Genomic DNA, 24,389 nt, shown 5'->3' on the forward strand with positions numbered 1-24,389 from the left:
ATCTTTGAAGATTACAGCATCTTAGATATACAAAATGACTGAACTGTCATATATATATATATATATATATATATATATATATATATATATATATATATATATAGGTGGGAAGTGGGAAGCAGAAAAGTGTAAGTGGTATTTCAGCAACTTTACAGGAGGGCAAAAACAAAACAATTTCCATAGCTTGATCTGATTTTGTATACTGATTTCAATCTTCTGTGATAAAAATGGATGTCACGTGGATGACAGGATACTTTGGCACCACTGTTTTAACCAATTTGTGTATAAAAACATGGGCACATCTGCTGACAATGTGATCAAAATGTACATTAATGAGTTTAAAAGAAATATTTTGCTAAATTGTGATCAAATGAAATATCACATAAAAAGCCCTTACATCACATTATTAAATTGAATATGGTTAATTTAACTGAAATAGTGATCTCAGCCACTTAACAATCTGAAAAGCCTTTACAGATGCCTTCCTAGTAAAAAATAAATATAAAAAAATGTATCTGAAATACATTTATTTCATGCTATACTACAAATACATTTACATTCACATATCACTTAACTGGTATACTTAAAGTTTGCTAAACTGAAACAACTAATTTTGTACTTAATGCACTTTAATTGTAAGAAAGTAGTGCTGAAGTCTGACTAAAGATATACTGAAGTATATTTGATTGTGCTAAAGTGAAACTATAAGTGTAATTTAGGTGCACTTTAAATATCTTATATTTAAAGATTGATATTATTCAAAGGTCATACAATCCTCATCAATAAAATTTGCATTGTGCACAAGTAGTACACCAAATAAAGTTAAAAAAATATTGTCAACATTTTCTTGTATCTTTTCCCCAGTCATCTCCTTTTTCTCTGTGTGTCTGTCCCTTCTCTGCATTCTCTCTCTTGTGGCTAAACAGCAACTTACTGCCATGATAACACCCATAGTAAAAAAGTAATATATTTAAAATACATTTATTTCCATACTAATTCAAATCTATTAACATTTTTACAGACATGTTTTTTAAGACGTAGTGATATACAAATTATATGTAAACTTTATTTGGACTACTTCTTGTGCACATTTCTCTAAATTAATCCTAAACTGTGTTTTAATGTCATTGTGGATGAGGATTGTATGATCTTTGAATAATATTAGTATTTAAATAACAAGTGTACCTGAAGTATGCTTGAAATATTTTCATCTTAGCACAATCAAATATACTTAAGTATATCTTTAGTTAGAATTCAGCACTATTTTCTTACAAGTAAAGCGCATTAAGCACAAAATTTTAAATTGTCCCTATAAGTGTATGTATATGGGTCCATTTAACCCAGCATGTCACCTATGCCCTTCTGGTTCTCATTCCATAGGCATAATGGTTTTTATACTGTACAAACCGTATTTTCTATCACCCTATACACCAACCCTAAACCATCTTCTTAAAGAACACTTTCTGCATTTCTACAATTTAAAAAAATATATATTTATATTTGTTTACTTTATTTTTATACCCGTTTTACAAATGAGGACGTCTCCAAAGGGAGGTTTTTGGAGATTTTGTCAGGTTCAGCTGTCTTCTGTGTACATATTTGTCCCCAAAACATGGTTAAGTAGGTACACACACACACACACACACACACACACACACACACACACATATATATATATATATATCTGTGAACTTCAACATTCCGTCTTTTATCAGACACATTTCTGTCAATAAAAGTTCATTCTGATCTCCACTAGATGGCGCTATGGACTTACAGCTCTTTTATGTTTCTTTATGAACTCTCGCTCCTTTCTTAAATCAGAATCAGAATCAGAATCAGAATGAGCTTTATTGCCAGGTATGTTTACACATACGAGGAATTTGTTTTCGTGACAGAAGCTCCGCAGTACAACAGAATGACAGCGACAGAACATAAAACACATAATAAAAGAATAAAAAATACAAATAAGTAGATAGTGAATGACAATATACAAATTGACAATTGTAGGCAGGTATATTACAAAATGCAGTCATGTATGTACATGTATATTATGTGCAAAATTTAAGTGTATAGTAAGTATGTGTGTTAGATAAATAAGTGTATGTGTATATAAATATAAAGTGTAGTGTGTTCGCAGTTATTATCAGCTGTTCATAAGATGGATTGCCTGGGGGAAGAAACTGGTCCTGTGTCTGGTCGTTCTAGTGCTCAGTGCTCTGTAGCGTCGACCAGATGGCAACAGTTCAAAGAGGGAGTGTGCTGGATGTGAGGGGTCCAGAGTGATTTTGACAGCCCTTTTTCTCACTCTGGATAAGTACAGTTCTTGAATAGAAGGGAGAGTTGTACCAATGATTCGCTCAGCAGTCCGGACTACCCTCTGTAGTCTTCTGAGGTCAGATTTAGAAGCTGAGCTGAACCAGACAGTTACTGAAGTGCAGAGGATGGATTCAATGATGGTGGAGTAGAACTGTTTCAGCAGCTCCTGTGGCAGGTTAAACTTCCTCAGCTGGCGAAGGAAGTACAACCTCTGCTGGGCCTTTTTCGCAATGATAAGTGTTGCATACAAGCATATTCCTGTGTTCGTTTGCAAGTGACATTTACCTTGACTTTTCCTTGTTTATTTGTAATATCACGTCTCATATTTCATTTACTGTCTTTTCACTGACACAACTGCAAACAAGTAGGCCAACACTAACTTTAGAAAGAATTAATGGATTAATGAATAGTAACTCTCTTTAGATAATAATTAGGGTTACAAACGTAATAATGAATATTCATATTAAATATTTGTAATATAATTTTAGATCAGTTCTGGGTCTGGGACATATAATTTTAACGCTGGAAACATAAATAATGGGAGAGAAATTTTTTTTTTTACATATATATAATACTAACGTATTTTACTGCGGTTACCATTAGAATATCAACAAATTCGTTATTAACTCCCCCTTAATAATGCACGATGTTGATTTTTAGAGTATCTGGCAACCCCCGGAGTCAGCTGACCTGCTAAGGACAATGGAGGCACATCACAGCGCAGCTCTGCTTTAACGAAAGAGTGATCGACCCCTGCGATTTTAATCAGCTATCATGAGCAGCACACAATCTTACACTCGCTTTAGTGACGAAAACTACAAAAACTGGCTGAAAACAACGGAGAGTCTTTACATCCTGAGGAGCCGTATTCGGGGCTTCATCGAAAAGGAAACCGAAACCTATCACAACTCTCTTCGAAACAAACCTCAGCTCAATAGACAGACCTGTGCGCGAAAGTGCGACCGTGCAAATAAGGTAAAATATAATTGTAACGTCAATCAAACAATATATAAATAGACTTCTTTAGTTATAAAATAAAGAAATTAAATAAAAAAAAATATTTTTAAATGATCCCTTTGTATTAGACTACACTCAGTATTTGTAAAATGAAGACATTTAGACAATGTATAAAAATACCGTGTAATCTTGAATTTAATGTAATGAATGAATGTAATTTTGAATAATAGTAATACCATTGCCATATTAAATATAAATGTGTATCAACACAAATTGAAAAATGGCAATACACCAAAAAGTGCAAAAGAATGTCAATTAAAGTTTCTGGGAGAGTCTCTCAAACTGTGTTTTTCTTCTTTCTGAAGCATCTCTGCAGGTTGTGTGAATACTGGAAGAAAGAAATCTCTGCCAATCATAATGGGAATGATAATCGGATGTACTGGGACAACTGTCAGCCTCATCTATGGCCCACAGATAAGTGGGAAGTTGCCAAAGTAAGTTGCTTTTATCTTTAATAAGCATGGAGTGCTGCTGTCTGTCTGTTAAAGCGTCCTGTTGCGTATGGGGAGAGTTATATTTAGATGTTTGGTTTCAGTGAACAGAAATCTACGTGCATTACATTCTTCTACACTGTTGACGGCATGTCTCTCATATTTCTTCTGAAAGGCACATATGCCACGTGGGCAGACGAAACATCGCAAGTTTGACCAGTTTGATATTTCTGCCCTCCTAAACTTAATTAACTTCTGCAAACATTTCAAGAACATCCCAGGACAGCGTGTGAGAGACGTAAGTACACCGAGGAGGAAATTACCTAAATTTCCCTGCAAAATAGATTTAGGTACATTACATCATTCAGAGCTTTTACACGTGTCTCTAAAGTTTCGAGTTCTAGCATGTGACCACTCTCATGTTGTGCTGGATAACACGGTTTACACGCGTTTTTATTCTACAATTCAGGTAATAACTGTACGGAACAATGTAATGCATTCACCTGACTTCAAAGTGAGCAATGAGGATATGAAGAAGCATCACAAAACACTCCTGCAGCTGGCCAAGGAGCTTGAACCTCATGTCCCGGAAATGAGAGACGTGGAAAAGGAGATAACACGGGTGGATGGAAAATGCTTCCTTTTATTATTATTAGGATAATGTTGCTCTTTGGTAGAAATGTGTTATGTATATGTTTTTCGAATTCCTGTGTAGTTTTACAACATCTTGGACAAGAATTTCAATCAAGGCCCGTGTGAGGTTGATGGCCAACAGGAAGATCTCCAGACCGTGAAAGACCGGCAGAATGTTCTGGACCGGGAGCAGCAGGCCATGAAAGATAGGATTGAAGACTTTATCTCACGCCTGGAGGGGAACCGAGATGAAAATGCCAATGTAAGTACAGTAGAAACACTCAACACTGAACTGTGTGAACTGCATCATGTCTGTTCTAAAACATGACTTCATGTTAAGGAGAAACCTCAGGACATGAAGAGCCTCCTGGACTTCCTGGACCAAAACAAAGATCTCCTGGAGAACCTGGGTCCTGAAGTGGACAAACTTAAAGAGATGCAGGAAAAAGTAGATCAACACGAGGAGCAGATCAGCCAGCTGACAGGAAGAGTGGACACACTGGAGAAAGTGACACATGGTGAGAAAAAAATACTACCTTAAGTATTTATGTTAGGTTAGCAATATTTAGATTTAGCTTCTAACGTGTTCTGTAGTTCAAAAGGGAACTCGCAGAGAAAGTTTAACCACACATTGAATCCCTTGAAAATCACAAACTGAAAAACATGAAATTATGATTAAATTAAGAGGAGGTCAATTCCTTAAAATAGTGCTTACTATAAATATAATGTATTATACTTTAAAAGAATATACTTAAGTGTGAACTGAATGTACTATCATGGAATCAGACACCTAATTGTCTTTTGCAATTACAGGTGCTGGTCATATAATTAATCATAATCATATAATTCATATAATTATATTTTAATTATATGACCAGCACCTGTAAATGAAAATGTATTTAAGTTAACACAATCAAAATAGTGTTTAACTCGTATGCCATATATTTAAATACATTTTTAATTTGACATTTGTTATAATGAAGTTGCAGTGTTATAAAGTTCTAATGTATTAAAAATATCAGCACCTCAAACTAAGTGGACTTCTTTAAGGTATGACAATTAAAACATGATAATTTAAAAATATGCTTTACAGTAAAGCTTTTAATGTTATAAATTTAAAAAGTGAATTTTTTAAAAAGTTTTTCAATACACTTAAAGGCATACTCCACCCCAAAATGAAAATTTTGTCAATCACTTACTGTTCACACTGCCATCGCCAAGAGTGTCAAAGTGGCCTGAAGTCATTCATTTTTAATGTGAGCCCCGACCACATTAGTTCCCAAGCAAAACAGAGAACAGGTTGATTATTGCTGTGCTGGGCTTGCAATAATCTATGATGTGTCTGTTTGCATACAGGGACATAAAAAATAAAATAAAAATGATACGTGGTCCAAGGTGTCTGAGATTGTTCATGTTCCTTGTGAGTTGCTGATGTGCAGTAACGATATCGGAATAATCTAATCTGCAGCGTTGTTAGTCGTGCGGCCAGAGCGATTTTTGACGCTCTTGACTGCGTCAGTGTGAATGCACACTTACCTACATGTCGTTCCAAACCCGTAAAAGCTTCGCTCATCTTCAATACACAATTAAAGATGTTTTGGGTAAAAACCAGGATGCTTGTGACTGTCCCACAGACTGCCAAGTAAATTACACAAATTGTCAAAGTCCAGAAAAGTATCAAAAGCATCGTTAGAATACTCCATCTGTCATCAGTGGTTCAAGCGTAACGTTATGAAGTGACGAGAATACTTTTTGTACGCAAATAAAACAAAAAATAGCGAATTTGAAAGAAAACAGCGCATCCTTGTGGCGCGGCTGACACAGAAGAGCGAAGGCAGTTTGAGTGATGTGGAGAGACACAGAGGAGACTGTTGACAAAGGAACTGTTGAATAAAGTTGTTATTTTTGTTTTATTCGCTTACAAAAAGTATTCTCGTGGCTTCATAACGTTATGATTGAACCACTGATGGCAGATGGACTATTCTGACTATGCTTTTCATACTTTTCTGGACTTTGACGGTGTAACTTACTTGGCAGTCACAAGACTCACGGTTTTCATCCAAGATATCTTAAATTGTGTTCCGAAGATGAACAAATCTTTTACGGGTTTAGAACGACATGGAGGTAAAGTGATTAATGAAAAAATTAACATTTTGGGGTGGAGTGACCCTTTAAGTAGCCTTTTGTAATGCTTTTAATACAGAGAACAATTTAATAAGCTAGACTACACAATTTTAACTCCCCTTGATTCATTTTGAGTTCACACGAGTGCAACTATATTCAGATTGTCTCATACCAGTGTTTCTTCATCCACAGATCCAGTGTTTCCCGGCAACCCGCTTAGATACAAAAACCATCTTTACGAATATTGTCAGGCAAAGAAATGGCCGGAGGACAAATTTCCTGTTTTTACAGAGGATCAAGAAGCCCAAGGTAACAAATTCATCTTCCGTAAGATTAATATAAATGGCATGAAAGTGCTTTTGAAACAAATAGAACGTGTATTTGTTTAGACATACAGGAAAAGTGTATGATATTCCCTCGTTCAGGTTTGATTCAACAGTTAATCACATAAAGTTCACATGCTTCTCACAGGTTACAGAGGTAAAGTGACAGTAAATGGACAACGGTTCATTGGCGAAAGGGTGTTTAACGAAAAAAAGGCCGCCCATCAGGAGGTCGCTTTCATTGCCCTCCAGCAGCTGAAATCACGGCAAGAAAGCACAGATGAACCGTCAAGCTCAGTCATGCACCCTGAGGCCTCCTCTTCGTCTTCCTCAGGTAAAATATGACTAATCATTTGCACTGTTGAATTAAAAGTGCACTGAGATAAGCGTATGATACAGGACATTTTATATTTTGACATTTCAGGAATCACTTTCTTTGGTAGAGTGACTGTGGATCTCAGTCGAGAAGTCGAGTCTGATAGATGCTCTACAAAGGAAGAAGCGATTGAAGCAGCTTATAAGCTTTTATGGGAAAGCTTTTGCATTAGTGCTCCAGTAAAAGGTAAAGTACAAATATTAAGCAATTTTAAGCCTTAAAATAATGCTTAGTTTAATAAAATAAGCACAATTTACGTATTGTATTGAATTACTGTAAAATACATACAAACATGTTTGCATGTAATAAATCCATTTCAGGTTTGTGCAATAAATGTGCAGTTTTAACCATTTAATGGGCAAGAATGCTTTCTAAAATGCATCTTTATTGCCACTTTCAACACATCAGGACTCAAATAACATGTTTTAATTAAATGTTATGTATTATTTGATTTTACTGAATAGCTCAATAAACCAGTTTTTCTTTCTTGCTTCTACAGATCAGACGTACAGGTCAGTGATGATGGAATATTTCGACACTAATGGCTTCCCAAAACCAGAAGAAGGCTTTGATGACAGCACAACCATCTGCAAGCTCAAACTTGTCGGACCTTTTACTTTTTGTGACAAAGGTAACTGCATTAAGTCACACATTAAACATAATTGATCTTCCTTTCAGAAAAGCGTTGTGAGGATTTCCGAGCTATTGTTTGCTGACATTTGCGTTTCTTAGATGGCTCTACCAAGAGGAAACCGGCGGAGCAACAGGCAGCTAAAGTCGCTCTGCAGCATCTGTCCCGGATCCTCAACTGTCCTCCAATATCAGAGGCCGAGAAGAACTTCAAAGGGGTTCTGAAGGAGCGACTAGAGACACTGCGTCTAAAAAATCCGGTTTACGTCACCGATGATAAACCAGAGGTCAGTGGAGAACCCATGTCCATCGACATAAGCTCGGACCTGATAACTTCTACAGTCTCTATCAGTGAGGCCGAAGAGAAACCTCATTCAGAGTCTAAAAGCATCTCCACATCAGGCCAAAAGTCAGTCTTTGTTCCCGTTCAAGTGCAGCCGGACCCTGCAGACTCCAGCTCTCCAGCCTTACCGAGGAAAAAGCCCAGGATTGATGGTCCAGGTAATGGAGCGTGTAGGAAGAAAGAGGGTGTGCTATTTCAGAAAAACACCAGTAGGGAGCGCTATAAAATAAAGTGACACTTCAAGGTACTTGTTGCAACTCTGGTCTCATCTATTTATGTATTTTACAGAAATCAATGAGCTGTTTAATGTATATAATCTCAAGCCACCACAAGTGAACGTGGAGAACATAAAATATGATCCGAATTTCAAATGTACTGCGACCGTCAACCTGGAAAACTATATTTGTGTAAACAAACAACAAGGTTACGACTCTAAGAGAGAAGCCACTCGAAAAGCCTATTTGTTATTCGGCCGTGCGTTGGAAATTTTGGATCCTAGCTCAGGTATATATTTGTGCATTTATGCATTCATATAGAAATATACCAATCGGTGTATTTTCCTGAACTAATGCTTTTTTCTCGACCTCTAATTCCAGATGAAAAGATGTGCATTGCACTAGTGAAGCAGCACTTTACTAGTAGGTCTCTTCCTCTTCCTCAGGAAGAAATTGAAGAATCTGAAAAGCCATTTCACTGCTCACTAAAGAACATAACTTATGCTGTGAAATTTGACGGACAAGGTTGGTATGAGCATCTGAAGACAAAAAAAAGGGGGATTTGGATACTTTTATTCAGCAAGGATGCATTAAATGTAAATGTAATGCATTGCATTAAAACATTTTAATACCAATTTATTTGTAGTGTTTAAAGGACGAAACAAATAAATCCTATTCATTTGTTTTCATTTCATAATGCTTCTCAAAACAATATATTCTTTAACTGGGAACAGAAGTGTAACAAAAAGCATGCAGAAATGCCATTGTGTTCAAATATAATACGGCCTTTTTTTAGGATCTTCAGAGGATGAAGCCAAGTTAAGTGCTCTCCTGAAAGCCTTACATCTACTGTCACCTCTCTTTGGTTATCCTTCCCTCCCTGGAGCTGATGGTCCTGAAGATGTTCAGAATCAGCTGAGCCTCATGCTGAACAGGGCCGGTCAGAGAGAGCCCGTCATTGACCTGAAGTCTGAGACACGGGCTTCTGTCCAGCTGTCTTTCTGTGACTACACGCTGAAGTGCACCTGTCAAAGCACGAAGAGAGCAGCTAAAAAACATCTCAGTGGACGCATACTGGGTCTGCTGGGGGTAAAGACAGGTCAGAGCCACTGAACACCAACCAGTTCGTCTTCCTTAATGTCCATTATTAGAAAACGAGCATTTAATGATTGTCATTCTGAACCTCTTACAGAAGCAGACAGCGCGTCTTTGAGGAACTCTGTAGACGAGTGGTTCATAAAGCAGAATCTGCAACAGCCAGTGTTTGAGGACACCGAAGAGGCGCTTGGAGCAAAGGCTACTTTCTCTGCTCCGTTAACCTGCTGCAGTCCCGGTGAGCTCACACACACACACACAACATCATAAAGATTTAATGTTATTTATAAATACATGTAGGAATAATGCATTGTACTGTTCAAAGGTTTGGGGTCAGTGAGATTTTGGAATGTTTCTGCAAGTCTTGCAAAAGATAAATCATAACTTAAAAAAAAAAATTACTGACACCAGACTTTTATAATGGCAGTATAATTCAAAAACAATTTATAATAATCAGAGTAAACGGCTCTTCTGTAAAGGTGGAAATATTTGTGTGTAATATTAAATATTACTGTTGGTTGTTTGATTTCTAGGATGGGAAGACAGCTGGGAAGCTGCAAAGTCGAAGCTGCTTCAGGAGCTCAAGCTCAGGTTTAGGTTTCTGGACGACAAAAACAGTTCACATTTATTTTAGCTGAGAAAAATTGACTCGTCCTGGTGGAGATGGTCAAACCTGGCGTGCAGTTGTATCCATTATAAGGTGTTGTTGTTTTGTTTTGTCTCAATAAAAATATAGATTTACATTCCTAAATGTACATTTATTTATTTATTAAATTTAAAATGTCCCTGGAATTTAAACCAATGGCCATGACATTAAATGAAACTACTGTATATGTTTAATAAAGATTTTATATATATATATACACACCAGAGGTATACCAACTAAACACTTTTAACATCAGAAGAAAATTACGAATCAATGGAATATAATAGTTGAATGAAAAACCTGAAGCTTCGTTCATTCTCCAAAAGCCACTGATATTGAAATTCCTTCAAACTGAATTGCGATTCAGTTTCAGGGCTTCGTTGTGAGATGAGCTAACATTATTAACAGTTGTATAATCATTATACGTTTAGATCAATATTGCCCTTGAATGGTTGATTGTGCAATTTGAAACCTGTTTACAAATGTTTACAAACCGCTACAGTGAGGATATAAAAAGCATTATTGATTTTTATGTATTACAGTTGCTCTTTGGAATACTTGATTTAAATCGGTGCGTTTGTAATATTCATGTGTGTTTCTAAATAATGTCTGCTGTCCGGTACTACACTGTATAACTGAGGTATACATCTCTGCAAATAAAATAAACTATTATTCGAATCAGTATTTCATGTCCACATTTTCTTTTAAATGGTAAGGTAATAATTCACAATAAACAGCAAAAACCCAGTAGTGACATGAACCGGGTGTTGAATTGTGGCCAGTTTTGCACCAATGCACCGGCCCAGACAGTTTTAAGTGTAATGAAACGCCTAAACTTGCTTTTTTGACAAAATATAAAGTGTTGTTTAATGACCTGACCACAAGATGTCAAAGAAGTGCTACAGTCTGAATGATGCTGTACTGATGGAGAGTGAAGGTTTTATTCCAGCAGGATGTTAAAGCTACTCTGGGTCAGGATGTTCTTCACACCCAAAATAATTATAAAAGTAAAAATAATACTGAATATCACATTTCTAGGCCCGTGTATTTCCAGTGCTATTTAAGAATTATTATATGCAATTAGTTTTGATACTCTGAATCAGTGTTTACTGTAGATGACTGTTAATTTTATTTTATATGATCAGTTTTAGAGGACACTGATAACACGTCGACAGACAAGACCGAGCAGGTTACTTTTGGTATGAAACTAAATCTCAGCTTTCAAAGATGTCTTTTTTTTTATTCAAACAAATATATTTTAATGTGTTTTTCAAATGGCATGTGAACCATTCAACTCTTACTCTTATAGCATGAAATAAACATGAATGAACATTTCAGCAGCGGACACACATCAATACACACAGTTTTTCAAGTTCGAGTCCATGGGCATTAATCTACTCTCTCTTGCCTGGTTTGTTCGTCGGACAAAATGGCGCATTTGATGTTATGATTGGTCAGATTGCCTGTCAAAAAGGGTCAGTTGAGCATCGTGCACATTCTACTAAATATCTCATTTTGTGTTCTACAAAAGAAATCAAACATATGATGAAATAGCTTCTTTTTTGTGGTCTATCCCTTTAAATCTCCTGTATTCTATCAAGTAATGTACTGAAACATGTTATTTTTATTAATCTCTGATCTTCTGCCATCACAATTTTTGCCCCTTCCAAGACATAAAGCTGTGGAACAGACCTCCAAACTATCAGGGTGGGCCGAAGACTTCGGGAGGAAGGCCAAGCTCACGACTGGAGCCAAACCTGGAGGATATTGTCTAGGCCAAACGTATATATTCCCTGCACAGCTCTTAAATGCACAGTAAGACTACGGATATACTATGGTAACCGTACACCTCCTCAAACGGTATTTGTGCTTTGCTGACTGAGCGCAGCTCTCCCCCTGCTACTGTTATATAAGAATATGCAAACTAATCATAGTCCTTGATCTGTCTGTGGTGTCCAAATACTGTTGAAGTATGCCATTTTCATGTTTTGCAAGCAGAAAAGGGGGACTTCCTCCAGTGTGGGTAACAAAGTCACATAAATACAGACAGGAATGCAACACTGAACATTCAGAAATGCCAAAACAAGTCCTTTGAAATGAAATGGGTATGTGTTTTAAAGTGTGAAATGAAGAAAGGAAGAAACTGGCAGGTGGTCCTGTGTAAGTGCCAGAGATACGGGCTCTCAACCTGTCATGTAGTCTAAACGTTTGTGTCTGAACCGTTAATCCACCTGACATTACAGAAACTGTCTACTGCAGTGGATTTACTCTCCAGAACACCAATCAGATTGCATTACTGGAAGAAGGACGACTGTGTTTTCACAACTGTTTAAATACAAGAACGAATATCAAGTGTTTTTCTCGGTGCTGTGCTCAGCATATTCTCAGTACATCATGCTTTTATAGGACAGACGCCTATAGGCTAGACGAATGATATGAGGCGCTTTTTTTTTTGGGGGGGGGGGGGGGGGTCTGGATGTTTTATATATATATATATATATATATATATATATATATATATATATATATATATGTGTGTGTGTGTGTGTGTGTGTGTGTGTGTGTGTGTGTGTGTGTGTGCCTTGCAAAAGTATTCATTTTTTGCACGTTTTGTTATGTTCTTGCTTTATTTTAAACTGCTTTAAATCACTTTTTTTCCACATCAATCTGCACTCCATACACCATATAATGGTAAAGCAAAAAAAAAAAGAAAACTGTTTTTTAACATCTTTGCAAATGTATTTAAAATCTAAAAATTATTCCATTGCATAAGTATTCATATATTGCATAAGTATTCATCTGGAACAGTTGAAATTTAGCCCAGGAGTATTCATTTTGCTTGTAGATGGTACTACGCTTTGAGTGAAGTTAACCTGTGGCAAATTCCCTTGAATGGGCATGATTTGGAAAGGCAAACATGTCTTAATAAAAGGTCTAACAGATAATAATGCATATCAGAGCAAAGACAAAGCATGAGGGTCAAAATAACTGCCTGTAGAGCTCAGAAACAGGTTTGCATCAAACCACTGGAAGGGTTCAGAAAAAAATTCTGCTTTATTGAAGGGTCACAGAAGCATGCAGTCTCTGTTACCCTTAATGGAAGAAGTGTGAAACAATTAGGACTCTCCTTAGAGCTGTCCTGCTTTGTTCTTCAGACTAAGAAAAAATTATATTTTAAGAACTTTTTTTTTAAAAGCCTGTTTGAGGAATGAAAAAAAATTAGTTATTTTCTAGCATCACTGTGAAAAGCATGATTTTAAGAACCCTTATTTTTACAAATGTATGATGATCATGTAAAAAAATATTATTATTTTTTTAAATAATTTTTGGGGGAGGCATGATTTCAGAAATGTCAGGTGGTACAGCTGTTCTGATATATTACAGAAAAAGCCTAATTAAAAACATTAAACAATGGTTTCTTATTAAGAATAAGGTTATTTGTCATAATGTTATATATATAAATATATTTATTAAACAAACTAACAAAAGTGATTTGCTGCTTATTAACATTTGAAAATCATTTGTCTGCCAATGTGCCAGTGTTCTTGTAGTATCACTGAGAAAATATATTTTCAATATTTTTTAGTATTATTTTTTATTTTTTATACTTTACATTTCTGTTTTAATTTGAAAGTTTGAGTATTTTTGTCATTTTATTAGTTTTTCATTAAATGTCTTTATAGTTTCTTTTTATTATTATTTCAGTTTGAGTTATTTTTAAACATTAAATTAAACTAACTGAAAATGAGAAACCTGGCAACTAGCTAAAATATTTGTTAAATGGTTTTAGTATTAGTTAACTACAATAGGCTATCAACATGCAGACACATGCATAAAACCGCAGGGTCAATAAAACTCTTAGATTTTCTTTATTCCAAGACAAGGTTAATTCAGATTGTAACATTTTGTGTGGTGCCATTGTGCACTTCCCCAAAACCTTTTATGTCTATAAATTAACAATTCATTATATTTCTTTTTTATACAAAGACTACATTTCAAACAACTTGACATCTTTCAAACTAGATTTTTTCCCACTTTCTTTAAAATTGACACTCTTATACATCATTGAACCATATAATCAGGCCTTATAAACGAACATAAGTCCAAAAACACCAAAAGCCAAACCATTTAATTACAATAATGCCACAAATCTCTCAGAATTATTGTAGTCCTGGAGCACCACAGACTGCTTTGGAATGATAATCTGGGAGCTTGATGAGGAGGAGCCAATTCAATTAACCAAGCAAGAGTGCACCAATACCAATGCCACTCAACAACCACAGAGGAAACCCTGATAAGTGTGATATCTCTGAACACATATAGCACAACAAAACAAAACGCCTCAGCTGGATATTCAATACAAAGACAAGATAATTACACTGGATGTTCTGAGCAGTGCTGGAACCAGCAGCTGCTGAGGAAAATCTCCTCTTTGAAAACAGACTCCAGAGGTTAGCGTGAAGTGCTTATCCAAATCAAAGACAAGAATCTGTCTTTATCAAGTTTTCAAGGAAGTTTTCAAAATTCAGTGAACAGAATAAAGCCACAAAGCAGAAATTAAATCTGATACTTATTTTTTGTGCAATAAATAGCCATTAAAACTCATGGAAACAGACCGGAAATAATAAAATTTTCAAAGCAAGTGAAAAGAGCTTTTGGGTGGTAAAGAGTGTATGTGTAGAGCAGGTTCCTCCTAATTAGGACTGGACTAGAGACATGTTCTTGGAGGACGAAATCGAGAAGCTTTCAGTAGCTGCTTCCCTCAGCAACACCAGTGTATTCATTGTGAGGACAACCTGCTTCATGGGAACCGTCCAACCGTAGAGCGACAGCACATAAACTCTCACTCACGTACTTTTTCCGGACAAAGCACATAAAGCACTGTAAATATCTATGTGACTTTGCAGGTCATTCAGACATGACTCATGGGAACATGTCTGCAGCACAAAGATACAAGTGCGCTACAGAGAGGGTCCAAAATAAACTTCTTTGCAATGTCTTGTGGAGAAAATGTTACTTTTTTACCACTTTTTTTAAACCCAGCAGAGCACTAACCTCAGTATCAGAAAGTGTTAAAGATATAACATCATCCTCCCGAGGCTCTCTCTCGTCCGCCGCCATTACGAGGGCAAAAGTCCCTCTCTAAACCATTCAGACAGATCCATCTGAAATTCTCAGGAGCTCATTCGCCTCCGTGCCTCAGCAGTGCCAGGTCCTGAACCACAGGAAGCAGATGGCTGACTTTTTTTCACTTTTTTTCCTCGGAAAAAGAGACGAACGAGAGCGAAGCTTTTTCATTGAGAAAATACGCTCACAATGCACGCAGATTGCCGCCTCGAGATCGTGTGCGTGCTCTTCACCCAAACAAATGACGCAAAGATGGTGTCAAATAATGCAGACACGGATGCACACATTGTCTAAATGCTTGCTAGTAGTCGCCATGATAGACAGAGAAAGATCTATCTCACCAGTTCTTTCAGATGCATGCTTCAAACAGAGCAGTCAGTGAAGACGAAGAAGAGGATGACGTGTTCTCCCGGTGCCTGTTTATAGTCGCGCCGGTAGTGACGTCAGAGGCTGTTGCCAGCCAACTCGTTGGTGTTTTTTCAATGTATGCTTCAGACACCGGTCATGACGAGATGTTCCTCATAGCTACCCCTTGAGGACGCAGTGTCTCGTTCCCTACTCTGGGAACCATGGTTACATTGGTAACATGAGATGTTCTGAGGTATTATAATTGTGAGAAATAAAGAGATAGTCATTATGAGAAGTCAAATTTTGAGATATAAAATAACAATTATGATAATTTCAGAATAGTTAAATATAAAGATACATTGCAAGATATAAAGTTACAGTTAGGAGGTTTAAAACTGCAATATAGTCATTATCAGATACAGTAAGTCAAATTTTGAGATAAGTTACATTGTGGGACATGAAATCACAACTATGAGAAACAAATTCACAAATGTGAATGGCAAGATATAAAGTTATAGTTATAATTGCAATAAATAAAGAAATAATAAGTAATGCCAAATTTAGATTATACCTTGCTTGAAGATGTTGATGTTGGACTTGGCCTATTAGCCCTTTTTTCATAAGGTATATTGGACCAACAGCAGTTATAAAAGCATATATTTCCATATACAGACTGCAGCAGGTAAAATACTGATTGCTGACTCACTTCTTCTGTTCCTTGCAAAGCAAGACAGTCGAAACGGCATTCTTACCTCCATGTAACAAATTCCACATCAACCACGCCAGTGCCAGCACCAAACAGGCTCTGAAATATCAAATTCATAGGCCACACAGGCCATTGTAAAATGTTTTGGAAAGTATTGTGACATTTAAACACTGCATTTCACGCAAAAGCTGATGTTTAGAGGAACGCCAGGGTTTGTTACTGTCAAGACTATTCGGTTGCAAACTTTACGAGAATAATCTTGGAAAATCTCAATGCAGTAACAGTCTTTTCCCAATTATCAGATGCAGCTTGATGTTTCTAAGCTTATAGGTTTAGCAGAGGCCTGGGTCTACATGTATTTTTTCCAGATTACTTTTCAAGTTAGGGAACACAAGATTCGGAGGTTTGCAGCATGAGGCCTTCTGATTGCAGCTGACCACTGTATTTATTCCAGCTGCATGCTGGTTACAATATGAAGTAAATGTTCTGGTTTGATCATAGAGTATGAGGGAGAAGAGGTTTTGCATGCACTGTTCATACTGAAAAGGGTTACTTTGGAATGCTTTGGAGTAATAAAAGTAGTTATAAGAAACACACATTGTGCCACATATTAAGTCACAATGTGACAAATAAAGTCTCAGTTGTGAGAAATAAAATCACTATTGTAAAGAAGGGTTGAAGTTGTGAGATTTCTGAGATTTATAGTCCAGTTGTGAGATATAAAGTCACAATAATAACTGTGAGACATAAAATTACATTTTAATATACAAGTTTGCAGGTATAATATAGCAATTGAGAAATAAAGAAACAATTGTGCGATTATGAGACAAGTCAGATTTTGAGATATAAAGGCACAATTATGAGAAACATTTAAAATTTGAGCTATAAAGCCACTTTGTGGTATATAAAATAATTATAAGACAAAAATACAATTGTGAGATATAAAGTAAACTTTCGGAGGTTTAATATTGCAACTGCTGAAAATAAAGTGTTTATGAGAAATAGTTATTACAAGATGTAAAAATTGTGAGATATAAAGTAAAAAAAAACTGTGTAATATCAGAATTATCTGAAACAAAATCATAAATGTGAAATGAAGTTACATTTCAAGATTCATGTTATGTTTGGGAGGTTAACTGATTTAAAAAAATATATTATTATGAGCTATAAAATCTCAAATCTAAACATTTTTAAATATAGGGCCCTATCTTGCACCCAGCGCAATTGACTTTGTACACCGACGCATGTGTCATTCCTATTTTGCACCCGCGCAAAGCGCGCTTTTCCCTCCACAGAAGCACGTCGCTAAACTAGTGAATGAACTTGCGCTCCCTGGGCGGTTCAGCGCAAAAAAGGAGGCGTGTTCCGGCGCAAACAATCCCTGGTGCTATTTTGCTGTTCCATTAAACAATTGCGCCACTGACCAGAAAAAACCTAGTCTAAAGTCAGTGGCGCGTTGCGCGTTGTTCATTATGCTATTTTAAGGGCGCATGCTTGACCATAATGTATAGCGTGCACAACGCGCATACACTTTGCTCATGTAATCTACACAGATGCAACAGTTATTTTTGCAAATCATAAATTGTTACACTTAAAAAAAATATTAACACATGAGATGACGGAAATCATTGTGGTGTGCCGCGAAGATGTGTAAAAATAGGCATAAATCTAGCTTACAAATTATTCAGGCTAATTGTAGTAATTAAGGATCAGACCTGTTTGAGGTCATATATGTATATAAGGACATCTGACAAATTTGTTTGTCCGTCAAGAACCAGGAAAGAAAAAAATCCATGAAACAATTGTGGCTATTTCCCCCCACACCTGTTTAAACGATGCTATTTTGGGTGGGTTTCTCCCATCCCCATACAACACAACTTCTCTGTCTTTCATTGCTCTTGCAAGAACATCAGTCTCCTTGGCTATGAACCGCTCCTGGCGTGCGCCTGGTAAATACGCCATAATAATAGCAATCCATAATGGAACTTGCGCACCTGCTTTTAAAGGGAATGTTGGATGACGCTCTGATTGGTTTATTTCACGTTACGCCCAAACCACACCTATGAATAATGAAGCTACTTCAGACCAACCCATTTTAGATTTGCGCCGGGCGCAAGAGCCATTTATCCTGCCGGGAAAATAGCAACAGCGCCGAGACCCGCCCACAAAGTTACTTGCGCTTCGCGCTTTGATACTTGTGTTTCAGATCGTTAAAATAGGGCCCATAAAGTCAATTTTTGGCCAATAAATTCACCATTCAAATTTTAAGGCAAAGTTACATTGCAAGTTATAAAGTTACAGTTGAGAGGTATGTTTCTGCAGTTGTGAAAAATGAAGTAGCAATTATTAAATACAGGTATGACAAGAACTTGACAGTCATTTTGGGAAATGTGATTTTTAGTTTTATTTTTATAATTATGAGATGAAGTTAAATATATATTCAAATATAACAGGAGTTTTAATATTACAACTGTGAAAAAAAAGCAGTGAACATTGTGAAAGTTAAAAGTGATTTATAAGTTACAAATATATATATATATAAGTTACATTGTGAGATATAAAGTTACAGTATAGTGCATAAAATTGCAATTGCGAGAAATAAAGTAGTGATTTTGGGTCAAATTTTGTGATATAAAGCTACACGAGAAGCATTCAAAATGTTTTGATAAGAGTCAAGAGTCAAGTTAAGAGGAATTACATTGCTTTTTGTTATTTTACTCTGGAGGCATAAATCGGTTTCAGTTGTTGGATAATTTCAGAATGCATTAAAAAATGGATAAAGCACAAAACTTATATATCATTTTCCCCCCACATTTTTCAAAACCCTATAAACTTTCTTTCCAGTTTAAATGAATAAAAAGGCAAACAAGTTCAATGCTGCAACATGATGTGCAGCTCCATTGCCATCTGGACTCAATCAGTCCATTTTGTAAAGAAGAGAAAGAAAAGGCAGTTGGTTCTCATGTCCCTTGAGCACTGTCTGTCTGAGGAGAAAGCAGTGCCAGTATGTCTCAGACGGGTTTTGGGGGGGTCTTTTTTGTGGTCAGGCACTGTAGTTGGTTGTGGTTTAGGAAAAGACTTGGTGACTTCACCACGTTGTTGCTCTTGGTTAAAATGGACAAGTTTCACTACCATCTCACTGGAAGAGGAAATGCAGATCTTCCACATAAGCTACATCATCTCTTTTATTTTATCTAACAAGACTCCCACAAACCCACGAGGAAGAGATGTTATCCATTAAAAAGTATCTGAGAAGAAGAAACCCTTCAGATGGTGAATTGATATGATTGTTTTCTTTGTCTTGATTTTCTCTGTGAACATAACTTGATCTAAACAATTATTTGAAAAATAAATAGGCCGAAACAGGCACGTTGAGGACTGCTTTCATTTACGAGGCCCCCTGAGTGTACACAATCACACTTGTAACCGTGAGAGGAATTTGACGGAGATTAGTAAGGAATTTTAATGTGATACACATGACATTTTCAAATGTCAAATCAAGAGAGGAGGGAAAATAAGATTAAGAATACCAAAATGGCTGTAAATTATTGAAGTAGTGATATGAAAACTTTATGACTTGTCATTTATTGTGATTTCCCATGTTATCCAAACCAAAATTATAAAACAGTTTCCAAACATCCAAGGCTCTATTTAAGGGTCTATATAGGCCCTATAAATCTAAATATTGTCAACAAAGTTGGGTAAAACTGCTCCTTTGAGCAAATCTTTACAGTAATTTTCATGCAATTATGAGTGTATATCAATATATTGTAACTCTGCATGGAGAAATGGGGAAAAATTGGTACGAGATGTAAAAGAATGGTACAAGAATCATATACTTAAAAGTTTTGGTTACACTTTAGTTTGTGTCCTTGTTACAATATAATTATTATACATTTAAGTAATGAGTAATATTAATTAACTACATGCACTTACTATATGGTTAGGGTTTCTTGCATGTAATTATGCATAATTTATTGTTATTACAATAGTAAGTATGTGTACACGTGTGTAACCAAGAAACCCTAAAATAACGTGTTACCAAAGTTATTTCTGCCAAAAGGGCAATACAAGCAACACAAATGTAGAGGGGTAATTATTTCTTCTAGAATGACTATTTACATTTTATTTTAGTAAAAGATTTTCAAATGTTTTATTGTACAGTATGTTTTAAATGTTATACATTGCCATTAAAACATATAATATTATATATTATTAGACGGTGTTGCTGTTGTTAACTAAAATTATTAAAATAGTTCTTGATATCTGAAATACATTATTACAAAAAATAAATACATAAATTAAACCGTATATATAAATAAAATGTTGACAACCTCAATAAGTTTGGAACCTAAAATTTGATTAAATTACCTCTACAGTAAATATAAAAAGTATAATAATAATAATAATAATAATAATAATAATGATGATGACAAAAGCACATACATTTTTTACTAAAAATCTAAACATAAACTGACAATTTAAATAAAAGCTAATTAAAAATATGAATAAATACTAGTAAATAGTAAATAATACAAAATCCCCAGTTCTGATAGATGACAGTCCCCTAATCAAGTAATGAATTACATGAATGAGCATTAAAATGAGGGGACAGTTACTTGGGTGCAGTACAGAGGATCATTGTGCTGTGGAATCTAGAGCACCACGGCTCAATGACCCTCATTTGTCTATCACTCAACCACGTCTTTGATTATCCTTGCCAAATGACCCTCATGATGTATTCATTTTTTCATATTTTGTTTCTCTCTAGGTTGTGGCATGTGGGTTGACTGATCTACGAGGGCATTCGGGCGATTGCACTGATCGGCTTTCTGGCAGGGGCAGAGTGTGGATCACTGGTGGCTTGGGCGGATCAGCTGAACCAGGTCTGAATGCCTTTGTTTTCCCATCGTCCATTTGTGGTGGTGTGGAATGCGCCTAGTGAATCCTGCCGTCTTCGATTCAAGGTTCAACATGTGTCAATAATCTAGCAAATGTTATGTGTGGTCCAAATGATGAGAATAACATCTCTTCTGTCTCTTTATCAAGGTGGATTTGGACCTTGGTGTCTTCAACATCGTTGGAAACAACGACGAAACCTTGAGCGGCCCCAACATGACCATCTTTACTACAATCACCGGGGATACTATCCTTACTACACCAGCTCATGGATTCCCATCAGGGGTGGCCTTCCTCAGAACCAAAGCCTGAGCAAGCACCTCAGCAAAGCTTGAGCTGACTTCGACAAGCTCATACCCTTCAAGGACTTTCATAGGCTTGGTGTCATCAACTGGGAAAACTGGTGACCACAGAGGGTTCACAATTGGGGCTCGAAGGACATCTACCAGAAGAAATCCAAAGAGCTTGTAAGGAAACTGCATCCTGGTTGGCCACAAAGCAAGGTGGGAAATGAAGCATAGGAGCTCTTTGAGAGAGCCGGAGAAGTACTCATGAACTCAATACTGGATCTGGCTGAGAGTCGAAAGCCGCATGGGCTTTGGGGGGTTTTATCTGTTTCCTGACTGTTACAAGTATGGCTACAAGCAGTTTCTTTTACGTTACACTGGAGAGTTTCCTAATATAGAGCATGTGTGCAATGATCACCTGATGTGGCTTCAGAAGGAGAGTACGCCTCTCTATCCTCCCATCTATCTCGACTATGAGCTCAAGTCTTCAGCTAATACTGTTAAATTTGTGCACTACCATGTCAAGGAGGCCATGAGGATTGCCTCGATTGCTAGGAATTACTATACGCTGCCCGTTTTTGTCTATTCAGTCCCTTCTATGTATTGCATTTGTTGTCAGAAGTGATAGGACAACAAATATTTAAATATAGGGTTACATTTTAATAATTACATTTTAACTGTGGTATAGGAGTTGAAGAATTGGCTCTAATAAACCAAAACTTGATTTCTTGTAATTTCCTTTTTTTACGCCCTTCTATAATTTAAAAAGTTAAACTGCTGCCAACGAACAGAATAGCAAAAACAATGACCGTTTTCAAACCGGTTTCTCCAAACACCTTGCCATTGGTCGGTTAAACAGGTAGCCCCGTCCCAAAATGCACACCATTGGCTATAATAAACAGAATATTGTCATGTGTTGGTATGAACAGTAATATAATTACTGCTTGTAACAATATAACCTTTGTAATCATCGGGAAGAAGGAGGCGGGAACCGGCGCACAATCAAAACATTTTAATAATTCAAAAATAAACACAAAACAGTGCACCAGCCCCTCACGGACGACTGGTGCGCACAAAATAAAAAGCAAACATAAAATAATGTCCCAGGCCTGGTCCTCTCTCGTCCTTCACTATAGTCGCTCCAGTTTTATATCCTTCCATCTCCTACGTGGGACTCGAAACCGGAGGTGGGGCGCAGGTGCAGCTCATCTCCAATCACTGCACCTGGCCTCACTCCTCATTCCCACGGCTCTCGGCCCCGCCCCACTCGCCACACTGCTATATATCCTGCTTCCCAATTTGCATACTGTTTTCCAAAATAGCATTTGAAATTAGAATTTGTGTGTCATAGTATGTTGAAATGAGTATCCCAAAGGCACCCGGATGGTTAACTATTTCCAGTAAAAACACACTCTAATGGCTTATATTGCCCGCAACTCATTGTGCGTTGGACAAGAATTTGATTAGAACTACAAACATGCATATATGTGAGACCAATGGACAGGTAAGAAAGGGGTTTGAGTGATAGATAATATCTAAACTGATGAATAAAAAAAAAAAAAAAATTATATTATATATATATATATATATATATATATATATATATATATATATATATATATATAAAATTTAATTAAATTATATTGTATAAACTAATTTAAGTTTTAAATAATTTCTTAATTAAGTAAACTTTATTCAATAATTGAATATGTATGCGTCGTGGTCTTAAATGCGTGTCAAAGACTGACATGGAAGAGAAGAAATTTTTGTATTCTTTGCTTGCAAAAAGTATTCTTGAACCACTGATGTCACATGGACTATTTTAATGATGTCTTTACTATCTTTCTGGCTCTTGAACGTGTCAGTTGCGTTTCTGTCTATGCAGGGTCAGAAAGCTCTCGGATTACATCAAAAATATCTTAGTTTGTGTTCCGAAGATGAACCAAGGTCTTTTGGAACAACATTAGGGTGAGTAATTAATGACAGAATTTTAATTTTTAGGTGAACTACACCTTTAACAACTGCTTAGAAAGCATAGAGCTGCTTTAATCCGTACCAACTTGCTACTTTGCACGCTTTCCAGCCATCAAGAGGAACCTGTCAAACACACATTGTTTTAATCATTCGTCAAATACTTGTGTGACAGACCCACCCCCTAAATCACCCTCTTCCCCCGCATCTTAAATGCCAGAGATATGCTTAAACACTCATCTGTCACCTCATTATGAGTGGAATGTTCCAAATCAAACTCTGCAGTAGGTCTGCAGACGTGTTTTCAGTTTGATGGGACCACCCGCTTTTTTAGACAACGAGGTACATCACAAGGTAATGTACTTATTATGACTAGTTTAGGTTACAACCGATTGCTTCCATATGTTCAATGTGATAGAACAGGCTCCAGACCTTACATTATACATGTAGGTCGACTGTATTGTTTTACTTCCATTCAGCGTAAAAATCAAATGAGTGATTACACCTCTCCTCAGTAAGTCATATGATTTAAGGTATCATTCATGGCTGACATACAAATGCTAAACCTACATACAAGCGCCTTTGTTTGTATTGAGCAAAACAAAAACCAAAAAATCTCCTTGATTGGATTGGCTGCATTTTTTTAGCTAAAAATTGCTAATATATGAGCAACCGTAACCAATCGCATTTGAGGATCAGCATCCGTTTGAGCTGATGGTATTAACATATTAAACATGTTTAAAGCTCAGGAAAACTATTTATCTTCAATTCATATTTAAAAAAAGGATCATCTAAACCTAAAATAAAACAATACTAGCATCATCATGAATGATCTCAGTATCTGGTGATTTACAGCACTGTATCACGGAGACAGACGTGCTCCTGAAGGACACATGATCATT

General features: G+C 36.4%; 2 protein-coding genes across 2 annotated transcripts; both read left to right on the top strand.

Moving 5' to 3' along the window:
* Positions 1-2,982: 2,982 nt before the first annotated feature.
* LOC128014700 (uncharacterized) lies at positions 2,983-10,827 on the top strand. The gene is made up of 16 exons (XM_052598405.1): positions 2,983-3,291; positions 3,639-3,767; positions 3,940-4,062; positions 4,234-4,386; positions 4,480-4,659; positions 4,738-4,915; positions 6,714-6,830; positions 6,993-7,178; positions 7,269-7,406; positions 7,720-7,851; positions 7,953-8,351; positions 8,482-8,697; positions 8,790-8,933; positions 9,205-9,507; positions 9,601-9,741; positions 10,037-10,827. The coding sequence occupies exons 1-16, from the start codon at positions 3,091-3,093 to the stop codon at positions 10,135-10,137; spliced, it is 2,841 nt and encodes a 946-aa protein (XP_052454365.1). The 5' UTR covers positions 2,983-3,090; the 3' UTR covers positions 10,138-10,827.
* An 8,256-nt stretch (positions 10,828-19,083) lies between these two features.
* Positions 19,084-22,295, top strand: hyal6 (hyaluronoglucosaminidase 6). Its single transcript, XM_052598210.1, is given in 4 exon segments — positions 19,084-21,297; positions 21,380-21,452; positions 21,455-21,831; positions 21,833-22,295. Coding segments are annotated over 4 exon segments (834 nt in total). The 5' UTR covers positions 19,084-21,222; the 3' UTR covers positions 22,142-22,295.
* Positions 22,296-24,389: the final 2,094 nt, after the last annotated feature.

Source organism: Carassius gibelio, chromosome B25 (assembly GCF_023724105.1).
Source record: "Carassius gibelio isolate Cgi1373 ecotype wild population from Czech Republic chromosome B25, carGib1.2-hapl.c, whole genome shotgun sequence".
Lineage (NCBI taxonomy): Eukaryota > Metazoa > Chordata > Actinopteri > Cypriniformes > Cyprinidae > Carassius > Carassius gibelio.